Source organism: Brachionichthys hirsutus, chromosome 3, assembly GCF_040956055.1.
Source record: "Brachionichthys hirsutus isolate HB-005 chromosome 3, CSIRO-AGI_Bhir_v1, whole genome shotgun sequence".
Classification (NCBI taxonomy): domain Eukaryota; kingdom Metazoa; phylum Chordata; class Actinopteri; order Lophiiformes; family Brachionichthyidae; genus Brachionichthys; species Brachionichthys hirsutus.
The window spans coordinates 7,475,114-7,489,329 of NC_090899.1; the positions used below are offsets into that span (position 1 = coordinate 7,475,114).

At 41.8% G+C, this 14,216-nt stretch overlaps 1 protein-coding gene across 2 annotated transcripts; it reads left to right on the forward strand.

Moving 5' to 3' along the window:
• Nucleotides 1-192: 192 nt before the first annotated feature.
• On the forward strand, nt 193-12,637 carry tax1bp1b (Tax1 (human T-cell leukemia virus type I) binding protein 1b). 2 transcript variants are annotated; one of them, XM_068755308.1, is made up of 18 exons: nt 193-278; nt 1,165-1,360; nt 4,329-4,431; nt 4,892-5,082; nt 5,279-5,437; nt 6,261-6,409; nt 6,524-6,614; nt 7,152-7,337; nt 7,494-7,745; nt 8,137-8,304; nt 8,659-8,731; nt 9,207-9,325; nt 9,467-9,592; nt 10,057-10,143; nt 10,644-10,845; nt 10,952-11,109; nt 11,264-11,349; nt 11,624-12,637. In XM_068755308.1, exons 2-18 carry the CDS (start codon nt 1,223-1,225, stop codon nt 11,820-11,822), a joined length of 2,487 nt encoding a protein of 828 aa, XP_068611409.1. In that variant the 5' UTR covers nt 193-278; nt 1,165-1,222; the 3' UTR covers nt 11,823-12,637. The 2 variants fall into 2 exon arrangements, with proteins under 2 accessions (XP_068611409.1, XP_068611417.1); XM_068755316.1 differs by lacking the exon at nt 9,467-9,592.
• Nucleotides 12,638-14,216: the final 1,579 nt, after the last annotated feature.

Genomic DNA, 14,216 nt, shown 5'->3' on the forward strand with positions numbered 1-14,216 from the left:
TTACTTTTGTAAAATGAAGGTATGTCTTATACAGATAAAGATAAAATGGAGTCCACAGTATGATCATTGTTTTTTTTTAATGTGTGACATTGTTAAATAGTCTTTTACGTGACGTTTTGACATTGGACCGGTGGATATTCCCCAGCAAGGTCCCTTACCCGGAAATGACGCAATGTTGTTATTATTCCAGGAAGAGAAGACGGGGAAGCGCTGAACTGCGTCAACAATTGTTTTCATCGTACTTTCAGATTCCAGCCACAGTACAACATGGCAGTTGGGTATGTTCACGTTTTATATGCATAGTCGTGACTTGTAACAACGATTCTTCTCATGATCCTTGTTTTTCAAGTGTTTTAGAAGCGACCTCGAGAGACAATGTTGCTGTTTGCGTTAGCTAACCCTGTACGCCACTTTCGCTGTAGTTAGCGGCTCTCTTTATCTATGCTGTAACTATATTTAATTTATGCTACGTATTTAACTAATCGAGAAGGGCTTTGTTTTTAAATGTATACACTCCATACAAACGTCGTGTTTTTTTTTTTTTTTTTTACTGTCAAAGTTTGATCTTGTGTAGTTAAGCGTTTAGCAAGCGTTAGCTTGCTAGCCTCGTAGCTATCTTGGCGAGAAAGGATCAGTGACTTCACACTAGGCCTCGCTTCGTAGCTTGCAAGTGCCAGTTGGTAGTTTCTATTCTTAGCCAAACTATCTTAACCAAAATTATATTCAATGTCACTTTATTACATCCGAATGAAAAATGCTGCAATCGCTGTAAACCACATTAATGGTATGTTTGCACACAAGGACTGACGTTGATTGCGTCGTTGTTGTTTTTTTAAACTGAGGCCCTGCAAAAGTAGCTCTTGCGTTAATGGCGTGTTCGCGATAAAGGTTAGGTTTTTAATATAAAGATAAAGACACGGTTGTCCTTTAGTAATACGTCGTGTATGATGTGACAATATTAAAGCGTTTGTTATTGCATATAAATGGTGAACATTTCTATCGGATGAACATTTGTCGAGCTGTGCAGAGGATAGACATTCTTCTGTTTTTCTCTATTTAAGCAGTTTTTTTTTCCTTCTCTTCATCTTATGCATGGCTAAAAAAATAGTGTTTCATTTTCTGCTGTAGTTATTATGTTTAAATATATATTTTGTCTCTGTGCAGCTCCTGCTGAGGAATTTCTGTAGCTGAGGACCTGGATGGGACTTTACTAGATAACAACATGGACACATCAAACTTTGCCCACGTCATCTTCCAGAATGTGGGGAGGAGCTACATGCCCCATGCTGCGCTGGAGTGTCACTACACCCTGACAGAGTTCATAAAGCCACATCCCAAAGATTGGGTCGGCATATTCAAGGCGAGTGACCTTCTTCAATGCATTATATTATAGCGGCCTTCCCAGAAAACACAAATATGGCATTTATAAACTGTTTGAGAGACAACATCATAGCATATTATTGTGGAAAAAAAACTATTAGAAGGATACTGACTATCCAAGCATGATAGAAAGCCTTTGCCTCTGTACAATTCAATGTTTTGCAGCTATACTTCAGGCTTTTTTCAGATTAAGTCAGATGGGAGTGTGGCTCTTTATTTTACCTTCATCTGTGGTGAATTACTGGCTTGTAATTTTCATTACAGGTCTATAATAGTATGGTAATAATTTGATAAAAGAAGCATTAATCAAGCAACATAAATTGTTTGACCTTGTAATGCATTTTTATTCTATCCATGACCCTTCAAGTGGACAAAAATGTCCACCTGTCATTAAATGTTGCTATTTGTACTTATTATTCTCAGAATCTTTGTTATGGATTTCTGGATTTTAACCCTTTACAGGCCATTTTGAACACATCTGGGTGCTGAAGGGTCATGGATGAGATACAAAAATGCATTCCAGGGTCAAGTTATGGATTTTCATGCTGAAAGTTGGGATTTTTAAATTTAACCCAAAGTCAGCCCCCCTTTCCCAAAATCACACCTTTGTAACCAGTCTGGATATCAAACAATCTGAATTTTCCCATTGACTTATAATGGTGGCTTTTTCAAAAATCATATCTTTTAAAATATGCATTCAATTCTCTCACCAATAATCATAGTCATAAAGGGGTCCGATATGCACTATCATGCATGATATCTTCTGGGTCTGATCCAGAATGAGATCAGGAAAAAATCTGAAATGTTCACCTGAAAAGCCAATTTATGGATTAAGAAATCAGTTAGAAATCCAGAAATCAACTCCAATTCACTTTTTCTCTCTCATGTTTGGTGTACAAAGATATCAAGAACAATTTAGAACCTTTTGGTGGTGATCCAGATCACCATGTGGGCGGCGAATGAGCTGCTCAGCTGAGACTTCCGCTCTCTGAGTGCTTTCCTAGTTTTAAATGTTGTCTTTTTTCAGTTCCACATTGGGTTTCAGTGATTTGCAAATGATTACATACGGTCTTTATTTACATTTTACACAGTCATGTCAGACCACTGTCAGTAAATCAAGTAATGCCTGGAGGCTGTTTAAATGCTGAATTTCACATCACATTGTGTTTACCCTTAAGGTAGGCACCAACTGGCACTGGAGATCTTAAAATCACCAAAAAGTGAGGGCGGGATTGTGAATCACGTGTATCAGTGCATCAGTGCTGACAGATGTAAAGTTCGGTGCCAGTTTGTTTTTGTACCAGGGCTCTTCCATATGCTACACGTTGAGCCAACATGAGCAAATAGCACCTTCAATTGTTTGCCTTTGAGTAATTGCTCTGTGTTTTTGTGTGTGTGTTTTTTTACACTTTGGTGCTTTTCTGTTTTATATGATGCTGAAACCTCATGAATTGTGTTGTATTGCTGCAAATGGAAGAAAGAGTAAATACTGTATGCAATTAATGATGAATAGATGGGAGACCGGTTCTTGTTTGCACATGGACAAAAGCAGCTGTTGGCCCTTTAATTTTGGAACACGTAATACCGCGTGATGGGAACTCCACGCTCCTTCATGGAGGAATGTTGTTGGGGCATGTTGTTCTGGTTGACTAGGAGAAAGCTAGCAGTGTTATAATTCATCTGTCTTCCAGCACATCTCTTTGTGATTAATTCTTCTTTCTGTTGTTATTTAGTTTGACTGGCACAGAGACAATACTTTACCTCCTGTAGTAGCTGTCGACCTGACTGGCTTCTATTGGCTTTCTTGCTGAAATGGGACTTATCTTGGATAACATAAAAACAAAAACTCCGATAACTGTTGCATTAAATGGCTCATTTGGTTGCTGCCTTTGCCTTAAGCTGTGTTGACTTTGCTATCAGTGCTCGGAAGCTGTATTCCAGCTTTTTCTCCTCGGTCTACACATCCCCTTACATCTATATAGCAGACCAGTCTGTTATAAGTAAAAGAGTTCCTGTCACCACCACCTCTGCAGCTTTAATGAGTGGGACTGGTAAGGGCTAGCCTTCAGTAATGACACTCACTAACTAGGTGCATATTTTAATTGCTTCCTGCTCTTTACGGCTGGAGGCTGCTCCTGCACTAGTAAGTGGAGCACCGGGGCTTTCTATCTGCGGCTCAGATGAACACTCATGGTATTGTAGCTGTAGCTTGTATGCAGGTGAGAACGAATAGCACGGTACACACATAGTGGACACAAACCGAAAACATGTGTTTCAGCAGTACATAAAACTGTGATCTGTATACGTGAACATTTAAAGTTTAGTTGAGGTAAAACTTTGACATTTACATCACATAACTTAATCTGCTGGTGCAATGGGGGGTGGTTGGACGAGGCCTGTTGCGGATTCGTGTGTGTGCCTGAGTGTGGACACGGAGCGAGCCAGCTCAATGTGACTCTGATTTTGTTTGACAGTTTTATGGGACCAGGCCGGAGTTATGGATGTATTTTCTGTGCCCCCCCCCCATCAGCCATCACTTAACAACACATAAAATAAATATAATTACATTTTGCGTTTCATTTTCAAGTCACCTATGTATAAAATTTTCACCTATTTTCCTCTTCCTGTTCAAAGTGAGTTGTGGCTACATTTCCACAGTCGGGCTTGCTGTCCATGGCGAGGGCCAGGCCACATGCACGTGGTGACTAGGAGCTGGAGCGGTTAAACTGGTGATCAGTCTTCTTGTTCGGAAAAGAAATCACAGTTCTGCGATGTCTTACACTGTCCTCACAACCCACATGATTACCGTAATAAACCGATTTGAGATATTTTGGAAGCGGCACTTGTGTGGATTCTAGGAAGTCTCCCTGTTAATCCTCCATTGTTATTATCCTACACTGATGTGGTGGGAACGTCTGGTTGAATGGATTCCCCACAATGTCTCACAGGTTGGTTGGAGCACAGCGAGGGACTATTACACATTCTTGTGGTCGCCTCTTCCTGAGAACTATGTGGAAGGCACAGCGGTCTACAGGACGGTGGTCTTTCAGGGTAAGATTATGCCATACTTTTATATAACTTTGACACCTTTTAATAACCACATATCAGAGGTCTGTTCAGGGGATTGTCTCCAACTTGGTGGATAGAGCTCAAAGATACATTTTCCCCACCAATATTTTTTCTAGTGGTTAATGACCCACTAGGTTACGTGTTTTTGTCTTTCCTTCTTTTTTTATGTAACGGGAGATTTAGAAGAAGGAATTTAGAAAGACAACCTTTCTAAATTTAAACCCACAACAGTGTGGTGTGTTCTTCAGACCACAGAACCACTAAAACATGCTTTTATACTTCTACAAGTTATACTTTCACACTTTAGAGTTATAACTGAGCCAGGCACACTCATCTCAAAGTTATGACTTGAGAATAAAATGAACAGTTAAAAACCGGGGTGGCTTTAGGCTTGTTTTCATTTGTGCAATGCTAGAGCCGAACAGCTGTCTTCCCTCCCCAGGTTATTATGTGCCCAATGATGACGGCGAGTTCTATCAGTTCTGTTTCGTGACCTACAAAGGGGAGATCCGGGGAGCGAGCACGCCGTTCCAGTTTCGTGCTGGCAGTCCTTCGGAAGATGAACTGCTGACTGTGGAGGATGAGTGCAACTCTGACATCCTGGTGGTCACCACCAAAGCTGGCTTCTTTGAGGTACTGCATGCCTTGGCAGCATTACTAAATAAACAAGTGTCCTGTTCTTAATTAGCTTTCCCATTCTCTGACTTCATGTTAGTTTAATAGGGACTTCATGTACAGTAGTGAACGATAATGTAGACTGAATTGGCACGATAGACTACCTTTTTTTTTTTTTGGATGAACATCTTGAACACTTTAACTTTATGTGCAGCAAAAGGTGGAAGAAACCCAGAGAGAAAAAGAGGAGCTGGTCAAAAACATGGCCCTCCTGCAGCAGGAGAAGAACCAGCTGGAAACTGAGAAGGAGACCTTAAACAAGGAGTGTGAGCAGGAGAAAAATACATGCGCCCAGCTGAGGAGAGAGAACCAAGTAAGCAGGGAATGGATTGACACAACTTTTGAAAGCAGATGAAGGGGAGGAGAGAGAAGCGTTTCTGTTGTAACAGCAAAAAGGCCTTTTCTGTCATAAAGCATTGCTGTTCTTGGTTGTAGATAAGAAAGAACAGAACAGATCATAAGACCAGAAGTATCAATCACATGATTGATGGTGATACTTATCGGGCCTAATAGTGCTTTAGCACCCCCTAGTGAAAGCCTGCTAATATGCAGATCTACCCAAACTTGTGATGTACTTAAGGTATAAATTACACCCCGACAGATATGAATTTAGCCTTTTATAGCATAACATTAAGTTTTAAAAGCAGTGTCAGGAATAATGCGTATTGCTGTTCTCTGCCATAAATCTGCTGTTTCTAGAATGGCTTCCTGATGAATACGTGATTAGAGGTTTTTATGGTTGTTAATTTTATGGCCATACTTTTATATGATTTTTTTTATGTTGTGTGACTATAAAGAATCTAAAATTCTGTCTTTAAACTACCGGTAATTGTAAAAAAAAAAAAAAAGAAGAAAACTTGCTTTTAAAACATATAATTAAATAGTTGAATATCTGCATTAAGGCATGTTAATGATGTAGACCTAAAATATTTAATAAACGCGCTTTGATTTTAAAGCTGGAAATTATTCACTTAAAAGGTTGCCATTACTTTATAGCATCAGAGTTTAACCCTTCTTGATTTAAGTATTTTCATTTTTTATTTGTAAGATTAAATAACAAAAACACGTTGGGTTACCCCCTCTACTGAATTGGATCATTTTCTTTGGTTCAAATGTTATTTTTTATTGTCTCCCAGGAGGTGCAGAATTCTTCCCAATCGCTCCAAGAGGAGAAAGAGGAGGTGAAAAGGAGGCTGGAAGAGGCCACAGCCAGAGTTCTACAGCTGGAGGAGGATCTGATTGAAGTCACCCAGAAGGGCCTTAAAAAGGAAACTGAGCTGGACAAGTGAGCTGAAGAGGGAGAATTTCATATTCAGTTTGCTGTTTTATCTGTGAGTGGTGAATAAATACAGCATAAATGTTCAATCGATGCTAATCTATGGCTTGACATTTTCGTTAGTCTCAAGGATCGAGTGAAGAAACTTACAGCAGAGAAGGAGGCTCTGGAGTCTCATCTGAAGAACGAGAAAGATGAGAAAGAACTCTACAAGGTAATACGCGGTGTGGTACAAAGACTTTCATTATCACACGCCGCCCATGTTTTTTTTCACGTCACGTGATCATTGTGTCTGATGTTTGTAATAGTTTTGTGATTTGATTATTTTTCTTGGTTATTATTATTTCTTTAAAGTTTCTTACGACTATAATTTATTCTACACACTCTTGCCCGAGCCTGTAGTCTAAACGGGGCATGCCTTATTTTGTCTTCTTCTCATCCGTCTGGCGGTTGTGTGACTTTGTTGTGGCGAGCGTTGCACAGGAACTGGGAGCGCCACATGGCGTAATGTCGTCATGGAAATCGAGCCAAAAAGCACATACTTTAATTCCCTTGTACCATCACACTGAGGAAAGCTTCATGGGCCCCATCTCAGTCATTGTTTTTTTAATTGAGGTCATGCATAATTAATTTTAATAGTTATACATGCTTTGTGCATGACCCTGATTTGCATTGAAAATAATTAGGCGGGAGCCAACAACGTGGTGTTTTAGAATGTCTCGCGTTTGCATGTGGCCAATGCGTGTTTCAGATTCACCTGAAAAACCGGGAGCTGGAGAACAAAAAGCTGAGTGCAGAGCTGCAGATGCTGAAGTCAGTGGACGTGAACAAAGAAAACACCATTGCTCAGTTTAAAGAGGAGGTGGGACGCCTGCAGGCGTGTCTCACTGAGAAGGAGAAGCAGTACAGAGAGATACTGGCCAAGGTTCCCTCCTCGGTACGAAGAAGTTTTGCTTTTGAAACTATTACAAGTGAAAATTTGTCGAGTTGTTGTCCCTGTTTTTTTTAAATGCCAATGTTGCTTATGAGAAAGGACAACAATAGGGGCCATAACATGTACATAATGACTTCTGTAATGGTTGGTCTCCTGCAGGGAGATATGAAGGCCCTGAAGGAGCAGCTGCGGCAGAAGGAGGAGCAGCTCCAGGCAAACCAGCAGCAGTCCTCCTTGTTAGCAGCTGAGCTGAGGGATGCCTCCAGCACCCGCGACCGCACCATGTCTGAACTCTACCACATGAAGCTGGAGGCTGATGCCCTTCGCCAGGCCAAAGCCGATGCTCAGGCACATTGCGCCCGTCTGGAGTGTCTGGTCGAACAGATGAAGGCCGAGGCCGCGAAGGAAGCTGTAAGGATGACATTAAGCCCACTAACAGGCTGTTCGTTGTTTTTTTTTTCCATTGAAACTTGATTAGGTGCGAGCCAGAGTTCTGGATGAAGGAGTGGCACCAGGAAATTGTTCCACTTCCCTTAACATTGTAAAATAAGGTGTTCCTCTTTTTTTTTTTTTTTTTTTATACATTAACATTAGTTTCTACTGGGATAATGCATAGATCTTGAGGTTTTACTGGTTCTGCCTCTGAAGGAAACATCTTATTTCTTTTCGTTTGTTCAGACCTGGCCAAGATCTAAAATAAACGAAACCCAGGAGAACTTGGTTCGCAGCACATCACCTCCCTACATTACATCAAGTTGGCCCATTTCTGTGCTCAATGAGTGATCTGTCCTTTTGTCGCCAGACCAAAACGCAAGAGGAAGCGACAGACCCCACTGTCATAGTGGAGCTGCAGAGAGAGGTGGAGGACCTGAAGCTGCGACTGCACATGGCTGCCGAGCACTACAAGGAGAAGTACAAGGAATGTCAGCGACTGCAAAAACAAGTGCTTAGACTCTCTGAACATCAAGGGGTAGGGGCCGCGTGAAACCAACACGCACACACGCTGTGAACGTCTCCAGTGAACGTGCTGAACTTGGATTCGATTTCTGTCACGCATCACTAATCACCTTTAAGTTAAAGGACCTACTCTGTCTGTTTTTGGAACGGAACAATGTCAGACAAATTCATATTTTTCTACCAGTCAAATGAACAGATATATATATATATTCAATGTAAAATTGTGTCATGTTGTTTTTAACAGGTTTCGTTTGTATTGCGATATCTTTCATCCGGCTTGGGCCGATCACGGTCGCTCTACTTTGTGGCTCATTATTTGTTTGAGTTACTTCTAAGGTGATTTTAACACTTTTGCTTCTGTCTGTAGGATCTGAAAAGAAGCTTCGCCCAAGAAGCCACCTTAATCCCTGCGCCAGTCAGTCCGGACTCATCGGTTCCAGGTATGTTGAAATCTAACTGTGAGCTACAGAAAGTAGAAGGGCATTTAAGTTTTCCAGGTGCCCTTTATGAATCAATCAATATGTCTATTACTTCCACCAGAACGAGTGCGTAGAGGCTGATGTGTTTAATGCCAAATGTTTTTTATCCGTTTGCTTATCTGCATATGTGTTTGTCAGGAGCAAACTGAAATGTTTTGAACAGGGTTTAATGATATTTGGAGCGGCGGGTGGACCAGATGTTTGGCTTCTGAGATGGTATCCATCCATGGAGATGACCTGACATGCCCTACTCTAGTTAGGGTGGAATGATTTCTCATGTAGCATATGAGCTCTTTAAGTAAGTGGCTGCTTGAGAAACATCGTTCTCACGCTAACGCAGTCAGAGGTAGAGTAGGGGGGTGGTCAGGGCATCGCTATAGTAGGCTTCATGAATACTGTTGTCCTTGATACTTCTCTGACTGTGTTGTTCTTACAGGAAGTCCAGGTTCTGCTGATCCAATGCTAGAAGCCATCATCCAGGAGAAGCTCAAAGGCATCAGCAGAGAGGCGTCAGATAGGAATGACAAGTACAGGAAATGTAAACAGATGCTGGTGGTAAGAAACGTACCGTTCACGCATGCTGCTCGAACCCTGCCTCCAGAGAGCTGAAAGTTGAAACATTTGGAATGTCCTATTCACAGTAAAAGACAAAGACGTTTGAAGGGAGGGCTTGTTTATGCTATGATTGCTTTATAGGAAGAGAAGGATCGTAGCTGCATGGTTGCTGATGAGTTGGCCAAGATGGAAGTCAAATTTAAGGAACAGTTAAAGACAAATGAGAACCTGAAACTGCAGTTAGCATCAGAGGAAGATCGCTACAAGGTTCGTTCGCCTTCATTCAGCTGCTCGCTTTGAGCACTTTCTGCGCTTTCCTCGTGGTCATGGCTGCTCTCCACCAGGGCCCTTTGATACCATCTCCTAGCTGCTCTGACAGTGCTGTTTATGAGCAGGTTGTTCTGTGAGATGACGTTTTACTGGTGTTTATGTCAGGAACAAGGCGAGCTTGGCTCTGTGGAGTCGTCTCCAGTTGCCTGGCTAATGCTGCGCTTGGCTCAGGTCGGGCGGATATTTGCTTAGTGTCTCGGGAGGATCCAAACGGGCTGTGTCACGTTAAGCTCTATTCTAGATAAATCAGTCCTCTGCAAAGGGATGCATTTTATAGCTGTGATGACTTCATGTCTGGCCCCGAGTTCTGAGAGCATTTCAATAATTCCGTTTAAAATCTGCGGCAAATGTCAGACGTCCGACGACTGAATGTGGTTCTTCTCTTCTTTTGTTTATGTCAGAGCCAGGTAGCTGAGAAGGGACGGGAGCTGAAAGTACTGAAGGGCGCTCTCGCGCTCGTTGTGAAGGAGAAGGAGAAACTGGAGGGGGTTTGTCACAGCCTTCATTTTCTGTGTTCTAGAATTCCTTTTTCAGTTTTCCCATTCCCAATCTGCTGGATGTTTAATATATCTCTAATTGTAGAAGCAAAGTAAATAGCTTCTTATTTTCCATTCCATTACTTCAAACCACAGTGAGGTCCTGAAATATTGCTTTAGTTTAATGTTGGTGCAGCTAAGAGGAGCACAATGACTCAATTTGAGGTTTAGACTGTAAATGAAATTGGCGTCTGCGACGAACATCAATAAAACGCAGCGTCCCATTCCCTTTGAAAACAAGAAGAGTTTTTTTTTTTTATTGAAAACACTGATTGAGCAAGAGAAAAGCGAGAAGTCACAGCTTTGGTGCTCCGTGTGACTGGAAACGGTGATTTATCGATGTGTCGACAGGCCGAGAGGCATTTACACATAAAGCCAAATTGGCGTCCATGTTGGTATTTATTGTCTCTGTCCTTGTCAGAATCATGTAAATGCATCTGTTTCTCCTACAGGAGCTTCATCAGGCCAGTAGCAGCGAGAAGGGCGATCAGGCGGGCGGTGAGAAAACCAGTTTGGAAAGTAACCAGTCCAGCGTGCCTTTATTCCCCCAGTACCCTGTCCCATACACCCAGGATGCCCCCACCCCACTTCTAGTCTCTCAAAGCCCCAGCAAGCTGCATTTTGGGAACCCTTACTCTGTCTCCGACTCAAAGGGTTGGTTTCCTTTTCACAAATGAATTCACATTTTGTGGGAATCTCTTGGCAGAAACGCGCAGTTATCTTTAATGACCGTAGTTGTGGCTGAATCTTCTTCTCGCAGATGAAGATGATGAGGAGTTCTCAGATGACCAGCTGCTTCGGCTGCCCCCTGTGGGCCCGCCCTCCTGGGACAGTAATGTGGTGTGCATCCAACCTACCCGCAACCACGGCAGGCCAGAAGGCCACGAAGAGTCCGAGGAGAAGCCGAACAACAATGACGTAAGCCTCTCAGACTGCCGCCTGCGTTCTCTCCCATGTGGGACATGCGGTTCATTCTTCACCCGCCGACTTCCTCGCTTCCTTTGTGTTACTTTTTCAGAATGTTGCTTGGTTTTTTTTCTTTCGTAAATGATATTTTGTCTTTCCCTTTCAGGGCAATGCTAGCGATCCTCCTGCGGCAACTGAAGCTCACAGCCCATTTGTTAACGATGGACAAACTGGCTTCTGCTTTGAGCCCAGGTAACGTTCAACTCGCACCCTCAGAAACTGCCGTCCCGGTTTGCTGTGCGCTGCATGTTTCCGAACCTGCGTATTGTAGCGTGTGCAAAATGTTTGTTCTGCAGCACAACCCCTTTTTTTGTTGGTGTTAGCCGAGCAGAAGGCCACCCACGTCGACTCACACAGATGCTCTTTATTAGCCCCTGCTCCCGGTTTGCCCACATCATCACTTCACTGTTTTTGAGGCAACCTTTTCTTTTTTGTTTCTTTGTTCCTGTCCTTTTCACACCTGCAGCATGGGCATGAAGCGATGCCCACTGTGTGAAGTCATCTTCCCACCCAACTATGACCAGAGCAAGTTTGAGGAGCACGTGGAGAGCCACTGGAAGATCTGCCCCATGTGCAGCGAGCAGTTCCCTCCGGACTACGACCAGAAGGTGTTTGAGAATCACGTGCTCACTCACCTCGATGGCCACCCGCTCAGCTTCGACTAGAGCAGCAGAAAGCAGCCCGCCCACTCCGCCTACTTCCTGTCGCCACTGAGATAAATCACTCTGCGCTCTTCTCTGCATGTAATGGTGTGAAGATCCACTCTTTAGGACTATACCGACTTTTGCTTTGTTATTTCAACTTAGAGAAAAACTTTGAAGCGATGTGATCTTTTGAAATGACATTGTAATTGAGTTTAAATGTTAGGGATACTGATTCTGTCGACAGACAAGTTCTAGTTTTTTTTTTTTGTTCAAATAGGTGGCCGATTTCCCGTGAATTGGAGTCGAGGAATAATTTGGGAGGTTAGACTGCTGTATTGTAACATGCTGACTGTAAATTCATTTTGGTCACACAGATCTGGGAGCCAACAGGAAGTCATGAATCAGGGAAAGAGATTTTGTTTACCAACATAGCATTTAAAACATCCAACCAAATGACCCCCACACACACACACTTTATCATGACTGTACACATTTTTACATTCTTGCAAAGAGAAATATGCAGTCAGGGAGATATCTTCAGTAATTACATTATTATACAGTATATCATCACATCGTGTATTTTAGGATAATTAAAGCGAATGATGTGCAAGCATTGATACCTTGTTTTGATTTATTTTTTGGGTTTTTTCATCAGAATTCTGAAGAGCCCTCTTCTGATCAGTTAATCGGTGCATGCTGAGCTTACGTTTCTTCCCGTTTCATCCTTTCGTTCTTCTTTTACAGCATTAAATTATTTCATCCATAGAAATGCTTGATTTGTTAAGTGCGTTTCATGTATTTCATGTATTACAATCTAATAAAGTGTTTCAAAGTCAGTTGTGTCCACGTGCAGTAAATAAATACCACAAGCACTTCGGAGGATCTTTTATTTTAAATGTAACAAAAGTTTACATGAAGCAGCCTTTTGAAGAAATACAGTACACAACCATTTTTCTCAACCTCTGATTTTCCTTTTCATTTATATTATACCGTTTTTAAAACTCCAGAAACATATGAAAATATAATTTAATGCACTTAACTTAATACATTCACTGTACACTATATCAAATACTTTGCTCCATACTGGCAGTACAATACTGTCAATTCTCATTTGGATTGTAGTTCCTTTGCACAAACACCCATGCAGTGCATCTGATGGCTCAATATCAATAAATCCCATCTGGTGGAATTTATAAATACAGCATGAAACCATTCAGTGTATCCTTGATTAATACCGGTACTGCAGCAGATTCTCAGCTGAATACGTTTCTCTTACGGCCAATGAAGACGGAGATTTAAATGCGCTGAAGACATGGATATTGTCGGGCCCTTATTGCTGTTATCCATAAGAAGGACAATCACATGTATAATTTAGTCCATGAATAGCAAGCAGTTTGGACAGGTACATTTGAACCATTAAAATAAAGCCATACAAAGATCCCTGCTGATTGGAATGGTTTGCAATTCAAGGCAACTACTTTACATACAGACATCTCACAATACTGAAAAACACTGACGGTTTGGTGTAAATCATCCTCAGGAAAAACTTCTCTTAAGGCTTTTTTGCCTCGTTTTGGTAATGACTGTTCATACACCAGAAACGAGATACTGGCAAAGAAACGCTGATTTGTTGGCAACTTGTTAAAAGTGCTTTGACCCCCCCCTCACCATAAAATAGTAAGAGAAGTAGTTTAAACATTTAGGAACATAAAGAGCGATGGCACACATGACCCCAACCCCCCCCCCCCCCTGAATGTATAACTACCATCAGAAGAATTGGGCAGGAAATGCTTGCAGACGTCACCTGAGATAATCCTTTGGTGCTCACACAGCCTTTTACAGTGGAGATGCCGAAAGGTTTCAGATACTTGTGATAGGACACTAAAGTCCAATAACTCGCTTTGAATAGATTAAACTTGAGGAGAAAGGTATAGAAGTCGCCACCGTCAATGTCACGTCATGTTATACCACAAACACCAACAAATTCTGATATCTATAATTTGCCTCATCTTTAGGCAAAGCTACTTCAGGCAAGGGGATACTGACGCCTTTCTAAAACCCACTTTAAAACACTTGCATTTCCTCACATTGCACTGCCTTTAAAAGCAGGATGCCTTACTGTACACGTGAAGGATACTTGTAACTCGTCTTGGCCATTGTAATGCCTAAAACACACTCTCATTGTTAGCAAACATATGTCAAAACAAAGTAAAATAGATAAATGATAGCATGTGTGCAAAATCTCAAACTGTGAAAACAACAAGGAGTGAGCACTCTGGATCCAATTTAGGAATGAATAATAAATCAATACAATACATGCAATCAAAAATAGTGTCATAAAAAGCTGAAATTAAAAGGAAACAACTGGTTTCAGGATAGCAGGACCACAGCGGAATGAGAAACAGCCATTGCTGG